Source organism: Lolium rigidum, unplaced genomic scaffold, assembly GCF_022539505.1.
Source record: "Lolium rigidum isolate FL_2022 unplaced genomic scaffold, APGP_CSIRO_Lrig_0.1 contig_3342_1, whole genome shotgun sequence".
NCBI classification, from domain to species: domain Eukaryota; kingdom Viridiplantae; phylum Streptophyta; class Magnoliopsida; order Poales; family Poaceae; genus Lolium; species Lolium rigidum.
In genome coordinates, this window is record NW_025900233.1 from 111,870 (window position 1) to 120,870 (window position 9,001).

The 9,001-nt window shown below is 43.8% G+C and overlaps 1 protein-coding gene across 1 annotated transcript; it reads left to right on the plus strand.

Moving 5' to 3' along the window:
* Positions 1-6,163: 6,163 nt before the first annotated feature.
* On the plus strand, positions 6,164-8,622 carry LOC124681070 (zinc finger BED domain-containing protein DAYSLEEPER-like). Its single transcript, XM_047216041.1, has 4 exons — positions 6,164-6,215; positions 6,333-7,206; positions 7,687-8,454; positions 8,546-8,622. Exons 2-4 carry the CDS (start codon positions 6,333-6,335, stop codon positions 8,620-8,622), a joined length of 1,719 nt encoding a protein of 572 aa, XP_047071997.1. The 5' UTR covers positions 6,164-6,215.
* The last annotated feature ends 379 nt before the right edge of the window (positions 8,623-9,001 follow it).

A 9,001-nucleotide genomic window follows, 5' to 3' on the forward strand; every position in this document is an offset into this window, starting at 1 on the left:
CATAAATTCATAAAACGTCCAAAATTGATGATTCAAAATTCTGGAGTCTTGTTAACAATATCCCTACCTCAGGAGATTGCATGCATGTGATTTTGTTCCGTGAATATGTGCTGATAAATAAGAACCTAAAAAGTATCCGGTTGTGTATTTTATTTATTGTGTTAGATTTATAAACCCTTTCGCATGAGGTTAATTTTGTTATGAAGTAGATGTAAGTAGCTTTATTTTGGCACTAGGCTCACATGCGAAGCTTCTTGGATTTTGTTTGGTTAGCAAATTAAAATTGGACCAGTAGAGCTGTTCACTGATTTTTATATTGAAAACTATAAATGGTTTTGACACAAAACCAAGTGCTACTTGGTAGACATATCTATATGGTAATTTGGTGCCAAAGGAAATATTTTTCAGAGTTGTAGATTAATTTTAAGGATTTTATTACTGAAACATTACACCTTTTTAGTATATGATTTTTGTAAAATCACTCACAAATCCTAAAAATGCCAAACCAGTGGGGTTAGCTCACATTTGGTATTAGCTATCCATGGGTATGATTGTTTTTTGTTGGTGATGCTCGATACTTGGTGTGGCTAGCTAATTGTGTGCTCTGGTTTCTGTCTCATTTAAATTGTCTAAATTATTTAAAAAATTATTTGCAAGTGATTCTTGTGCAAGTGTGTTATACATTTTGTTAGCTTTCGGTAGGTATATTGCATGTATTTTTGCGACTCACGAAAGATTTAGACCATTTAAATGGTTCTTAAGTCATTTCGGAATTGCAAAAATCATATCTTTTGTTTCAAAAATCATAAATTAGTCAAACCACTTTCAGTAGCTTGCATTTGTAAACCTTTACATACTGTTATTTTACCAAATTTTTGTATGCACTATTCTGGAATGGTTTGTTGATTCGGTGTGTGCTTGTTTCTTTTTATTTTGCGACGCTAGATTCGAACGCCGCCGGAATTAAAGGAAGAGGTGAATTTGGAGGATTTGTGGAGAAAGGCCAGGGACACTTTGCTGATCAAGGCAAGCCACCTCTTGATGCATGTCTCATCCTAATTATCTTACTCTTGCATTATCACAGGTTTTGATAAACTGCATGTCTTTTATTTATTTATGTGAGTGGTTCCGCCACTCGAAGTTTTATTATTCCACCCTTACGGGTGCAGCCCTCGTGTTACCTACTGATCACACACTTACTAGTGATGTGGTGCTTAGCACCTTATCATCTCGGTCGCCGCTTTTCAAAGAAAAGTCGGACTATAGGTCGGGAGCCCTCTTTAAAAAGGTCTTGTGAAAATGTTTTCAAGAAAGAAGTGTTTCGAAAACCTTGGAATGGGGTAGCCCTGCCCAAGTGTGAGTTTATGAAAAGGAAAAAGGTTTTCTGGAAGAAAAGTTGCTGGAGGCAAGTGGAAAAAATTGTTTTCGAAAAACTTTGGTGACTGAGTACCTAACCGGACCTAGCCAGTACAACCACATTACCCTTTAGTGGGACGGGGCGCAGCGTAGTAGTTTGTCTCGCCTTAGTTTGGGTCCCGCAAGTGTAAGGGGTAGTCCGAACATGGACACCTATCGACCGTGGCCTTCCCGACGAACTGGGGACGCCTTTCCATTGCGTATCGATGGCAGGGGTACAACCTATGAGCTCCCATTGAAATATGCCCCGCAGTTGGTCGCGGCATTCCGGAGGGTCGAGTTAGCTGGGGACTTTGCTACTCCTGGACAGCCCTCGGACTCTGGTGTTGGGAGGTACAACTCTAGGCGGCATGTCTTAGGCTAAGGCGAGCAAGTGAAAAACTACGATCGGGTACTTGTCGTGGCATATGTTGTTATGCAGGGATGATGCCCACACGATAAGTATTCGGATCTTGTGGGGAAAGTGTACAACCTCTGCAGAGTGTAAAACTATTCGAATAGCCGTGTCCGCGGTTATGGACATGGGAAAGGCTGTTGCTTGGCATTAAAGGAAAGTTTTGTTTTACAAAAGTGTTTTCCAAAAAGGTTTTGGAAATGTACCTGGGAGGTACGGAAAATATACCAGTGAGACTGGTGGAGATGTACCTGATAGGTATGGTGGAAAGATGAAAGTGTTTTGGTCACTCCGATGACCGGGAATAAAAATGGGTCCTCCTTACCTATTAGTCTTCAGAAGAAAACTTATTTTCAAAATGGTTTTTCAACAAAGATATAGAGATGCCATACTCTCGAGAGAAACTACCTCTCGCTCCTTTGTCGCCTTAGTTAGTGCCTGTTCCTTGCTACCGCCATATTGCATATCCTTTACTTCTCTCTAAGGTGGTTTGCGAGTACATTCAAACGTACTCATTGGCATTGTTGTCCCGGCTATTTACTTGGCCAGACTTTGAATAGGAGTATTTCGAAGAAGAGGAGTACGACGCCGAAGACGCGAACTAGGACGCTCTCCCGGTCGGCCGCTCGTAGGGTAAAGGCCTGACGTGGGTTCCACCGCTGTTTGAAGTCAAATAAATTCCGCTGCTGTTTGTTGAACTTCGGCCTTGATGGCCTATGATGTAAGAATTCCGTATTAATATTATTTCGGTACTGTAATGGATGATGTAATCTGGTATCAGTTCGGTTATGTATTCACGATGGAATGATCTTGGGATCGTGAAATTGTATGCATAACAGGAGTTCTGGACTGGTAAGTCCGGGGCCCCACAGTTGTGTTGGCTACTGCATAAGTTTAATATACTAGTTCCATGTGGTTTTTGTTGAGATCTATAATAAGTGGATTGCCTAGCCCTTTCCATCATTTCGGACCTGTGGTGTGCTATTCTCTTTTCCACGTGTTAGACCTCCTCTTCTTAACAAGACTCCATGAGTAGGAGGCACTATGATTTTATTTTTTTGCGCATGAAATTACTCAATTAGACAACTTAATCCCATTTGTTGACTCTCCACTTGAGGGTAAAACTGAGTATATTGCACTAGCCACTATACTCGAGGGGAAAACAGAGTACGGAGTACATATATTTTTCCAGTGTAAGGCTCGACGGTAGAACTGAGTACACGTAACGGTGCAGACGTGCAGTACCACGGACGCGTGTCGTGGTGCGCAGCGGTTAGGCGGTGCGCGTGTTGAGACCAAACGTCTAGCTTTTTTGAGAAACTGCCGAGACCAACCGTCACGTTGCCTGTACAGCTGTCCCTCCCTCTGCACACAGTCTCATTCTCACTCACGCACGCAACCACGCCTCTCACGTCCCATCAACTTCTCCAAATCGAATGAAAAAACACCAACCGCCCTACGTGCGTTCCCTGCCGGCGATGGACAAGAAGAATGCGCCGGCGGCCGTCGCCCCCGAGACCGTCGCCTCCGAGGGCGGCGCATCCAAGCGCGGCGCCTCCGTGGACCGGGCCTCTCTCAGGGCCGACGGACCACTTCACAAGATCGGGGACTGCTTACTGGCGAACGAGGAGTACATGGACACCTACTCCGCTTTGAGGCAAGTTTGTAGAAATTGGCGCTCAGGTTTACCTGAGCCCGACGTGCACCTGCATGAATGGATCATGGTAGAACACGTCCTTCCACGCGCTGCTGATTTCACCTTCCTCCACCTCCGCACATCCCGCTACGTCACCATCGATCTTACGGAAGTTCATGCAAGGTTCAAATTCCTCCATATCTATAGAGTTAATCTATTTTTATTTTCAATCGTAAACATCTTAGTGCTGAATGTTATCTTCATCAATATATTTTAGATACTACTTCGTCGGCTTTTACCGTGGCGTCATCGTCCTTGCCCGGAAGAACCAGCCGCACAAGATACGGCTTTTGAACCCACTCACAAAGACATTGAATACTAGGTTTGAGGCGCATATGCCATATGTTATTCTGAAGTCAATCGCGGTAATGAAGTCCCCGACTATGGTCTTCGTTTCCAAAGATTACCCGGCGGAAATTGCTTGGGTCGATGAGAGCACTCCAACTAAGGGTATAGATGAAGACTGGGGAGAAGGAAGATTTTCGACCGAGCACCATTCTCTGCGTTGCATTACCCCGTTCAATGGTGAACCGTATGCAATACCTATGAACAATTTTGAGTTCGGAAAATTAGTGTGCACCAACAATGTCCAGTTGGAGCAGCGCGCGAGCGGTGTCAACATGGATACACTATTTTCATTTCCGTAACTTGGAAATAACAAGTTCTACCTTGTGAAGTCGGATGGTGCTCTGTCGCTTGTGTTGTTGGACAACAAGCATTTGGAGGAAGGTCAACCATTGGTGTACCGTGTGGACACCGAGAGCCGCTCTCTCCATGCCGTCAATAACATTGGCGATCGTGCCTTCTTCGTCCATTATATCCGGTGTATCTCCGTCGACACCGCAGTGCACCCGACACTTCGACTCGGCTGCATCTACTACGCAGATTTGGGTTATATCGGAGAGTACTTTGATGATATAAAGGCCTGGGATGAGTGGCCAATACGTGTGGATAGATTAGGAAACTATGGTATGAGAAATGAACAAAGGCCATACCGTTTGGAGGATGTATTGACTGCACACTGCAGACGGAAGGAGAGTTCAATGAATATTTCCTTCAGATCAGAGAACGGAGTGACGAAGAAATATATGCTGAATGAAGATCAGATTCATTCATCTTGGGGTATCATAATCTTCATGTTGGCCATACATTGCGTCTTGTATTATTTTCAGATTAGTTTGTCGTGAACATTAACATTATTATTGGCTGCTTTTGGCTGTTGTATGCGATTGATGTATTATACTCCGTACTTAGTTTTCTGGATTTATTATGCTGCTGTGATTTTTCCTATACTAGCTTCTAGATTTGACTGATTTTGTTTGTAATGATGATGGCTTGATGTGGCTGATGCTGGCCTTGACTGCCGGAGCAGAGCAATTAGTACTTAACCAGGTGTACCGTCTTTATATTAGTATTATATTATATTACTTGACCATAGCCATATTCAAAATCAAATCTCGGTCGGGCGGCAAAATCTCCCGCCAATCCTGAAATATTTCAGACGGGTTTTTGAATGGGATAACAAGATAGATCACGATGATAGTAACCGGTATTTAATGTGATGATGATTTGATTTTGCACTCGGCCTTGAACAGAGGTACTAGTACGGTCTCACATTTTTTATCATTATACTTGGACGGTAGCCAAATTCAAAATCTCATAGCGGCAAAACTTCCCGCCCACAAAATACAAAAATTTCACACGCTTCCAAATTCCCATTCTACCCCTGTGGAGATGGCAGCAAAGTCGGTTGGTGGGGGGTCTGCCCGTCATTTTTTTGGATCACCACCTCCCTAGCCCGGAGACCCTCCCAAAAAAAATTCATTTCCCTCAGACCACCCACCGGAACTTCCCAAGTCCCTCTCTCCCACCTCCACGACCACCGCACCGGAACATCCCCGCCGGACTTCCCTGGTCTACCCGAGCCCTCGCGATCCTCGTCAGCCGGCTGCCTGCCGGTAGGGGGTGGGCATAAAAACCGACGAACCGAACACCGAGCCGAAACCGATACCGAATATACCGAATTCGCGGTTTTTACTGTTCATGTGTTAAATTTCGGTTTTCTGGATTACTAACCGAACTTAATTCGGTCGGTTCGGTATTTAACTCGGTTAAACCGTGTTAACCGATATGTGAAGGGTCCAACTCCTAGCGCAGTTAAGGTGCCATCGGAGAAGTGTCAAACTCTTTTAATTTCAATGCGTGGCCTCAAAGTCGAAGAGACACCTCGTTGAGTCCAGACGTCCAATCCTCTCATCTCCCCAACCTCGGCAACCGCACCTCTTATTCCTCTTAATCTCTCGCTCTTGCTCAGCTCTCGTCTCCGGCTCTCCGCGTACGAGCAGGTGCCGCGGCCGCGTGCACGGACGATCAGCCACAACCGGCACCTCAGCCCGCCGCGCCGCCTCCTACCCTCTCCGACCGTCCCCTTTTCGTCCAGCCGCCCGCCGCCATCCATAGCTTCCCATCGAGCCGCCCACCGTCGAGCCGCCCTCCGTCCATCGATTCCCGCCCAGTCGCCCGCCGTCCATCGATTCCCGCCCAACCGCCCGCCGTCCACTGATTCCCGCCCCGCCGTCCACAGCCGACCCGCCCGCCGTCCATCGATTCCCGCCCAGCCGCCCGCCGTCGACCCAGCTCTCCACGACGGCATCTACGGCCCAGCTCTCCACGACGGCATCTACCGCCGGCACGGAGCAATCCAGCAACGTAAGTTTCCAACTAATGACTCAAAACCTCTATGAAAATGGAATTGATGAATTAGCGTAATCTCTAGTATCTAGATGAACTGATCTAAATGTTGTTTCTTTTCATATATATGTATAGATGGCAGAAAATGATGTTGAGATGACTGAAGAGGAGATGCGAGTTTATGAGGAAGAAGAAAAGAAGAATGAGGAGCATGAACGGAATAAAAGGGAGAAAGAAGGGCAGGGTAATGATGGGCCAGCAAGGAGGCAAATGGCGAAGAGATCAGAGATGTGGAATCATTTCAGCGAAGTGGTAATTGGTGGTATTCTGCGGAAAGGGAAGTGCAACTACTGCAATCGTGAGATCAAGGCCCATCCAACAATTAATGGTACATCTGCTTTGAAAAGTCATTTTAATACTTGCAAGTTTAATCCTCACAACAAGAAAAATGCGAATCAAAGTATTTTGCAAGTTAGCCAAGGGGAAACTCCTTTAGTAAGCAAATTTGATCCCGAAGCAATAAGGAAAGCTATTGCTGAAATGATTATAGAAGATGAGCTTCCCTTTGCAACATCTGAAAAGTCAGGTTTCAGAAAATTAATGTCAATAGCTTGTCCTCGTTTTTCTATGCCATCTAGAAGAACGACAACTAGGGATGCGATGGGTATTTACTTTGAAGAGAAAGCGAAGCTAAAACTTTTTATGAAACAATCTTGCCAAAGAGCTTGTCTCACTACTGATTGCTGGACATCTCAACAACAAGATGGTTATATGACAATCACGGCACATTTTATTGATGGTGATTGGAAATTGCACAAGAAGATTATTAGTTTTTGCATGGTAAAGGGTCATAAGGGAGATGACATTGGGAAAAACTTAGAGCAATGTCTGATGGAGTGGGGCATAGAGAAGGTTATGACAATAACAGTTGATAATGCTAGCTCCAATGATGGTGGTATTAGTTACATGCGGAAGAAGTTGAACAAATCAAAAACTAGCATTGCTGAAGGTAATTATCTGCACATGAGATGTGCTGCCCATATAATAAATTTGATTGTTCAAGACGGTCTAAAAGAGTTGGATGATTCGGTGAAGCGTGTGCGTGCTTGCTTGTTAGGTTTGTAAGAAATGGGACAAATAGGAGAACCAAATTTAAGCAACTAGCTGATTTGGAGAAGGTGGACAGTGAAGCATTCTTGAATTTAGATATATGCACTAGATGGAATTCCACATATCTCATGTTGAAAACTGCCATTGAGTATGAACGAGTATTTACAAGGTATGAGGAAGAAGACCCACACTATGTACTTGATTTAAATAGTGAGAATGGTCCTGGAACTCCTGTTGACAGTGATTGGGAAAATGCTAAGAAAATGGCTGAATTCCTAGGACATTTTTATGATCTCACTCTTAATGTTTCCTCCACACTCCGTGTGACTGCTAATGAATTCTTTCATGAGATTGGTGAAGTGAATGTGTTGCTCGCAAGAATGGGCTGACAGTAATGATTCTTTGCGCAAGGCAATGGCGAAGAGAATGCAAGATAAGTATGACAAGTATTGGGGACGTTGGCACGAGAAGGAGGTTGAGAATGATAATGAGAACGAAAAGGGAAAGGGGAAAGCGAAGGCGAAGGCGAAGAAAAAGGAAGAGGAGAACATGAACTTGCTTATCTTTGTTGCATCCGCTCTTGATCCAAGATTCAAGTTGTCAAATTACACAAAGTTAGTAATTGGCGAGATGTTTGGTGAGGTGAATGGACCAAAAGTTTGGGAGGCAGTGAATGCTTGTTTAAAAGCTTTGTTTGAAGAGTACAAAGCTATCTATGCTCCAACTAATGTAGGTGACTCTCAGTTTCAAGAAAATCAAAAAAGAGAAGGAAGAAGGATGCAATCTCGGATCGCTAAGAAGTTAAGAGTTGGTGCTGAAGTTACCACGAGCAAATCTGAACTTGAGAAATATCTTATGGAAGAGAATGAAGAGGACAACATCAAGTTTGATATTCTAGCATGGTGGAAGTTAAATGCATCTAGATTTCCAGTATTAGCAAGATTGGCTCGTGATGTCTTAGCAATCCCGGTATCAACGGTTGCATCAGAATCGGCATTTAGCACAGGTGGACGTGTTCTAGATGATTTTAGGACCTCGCTTACTCCCTTCATGGTTCAAGTTCTTGTTTGTAGCCAAGATTGGCTAAGGCGTTCTACTCCTATCAATATTGAAGAGGATATGGAGGAATTAGAGATCTTGGAAAAAGGTAGCATATTCTCTAAGAAATTTCTTCTAATTGTATTTGTTACATGCTAGTATGCTTAATTGCTCATTACATGGTTCTTTCTATATTTCAGAATTACTAGAAGAGTATGCTATCGCAAAGTCCGCCAAGTCGAAGACATCACAAGCTAGCAATACTTGTTCAACTTAAACTTGGTGAGTTCCCTGTTCCATAGTTAATATTTTTGCTGATGTACTCAAGTGTCAAGCTCATGGTTTTCTTACTATCGCGAGTGAGCACAAATGCTTAATCTTCTATATGGGCGGAAAGTTTAGTATGACTTGGTTTATACAACCATTGGTTTCCAGGATGTTTTGATACAGGGTTTAGATCTCCCTTCGATGATATTGTGGTATAATGCTTTTCTAATGCTCCCCTGATTATTTTCACATCTCTATAACATGAATGCACATTCTTGCCCATCATAAATAATAAAGAAGCATGACATAAGATAGGGGTGAACTAGCCGAGTATATTTGCAGGCTCCATGTTGTGGAAGTTTTTTCGCTACTTGTAATCTCGTGCTTAT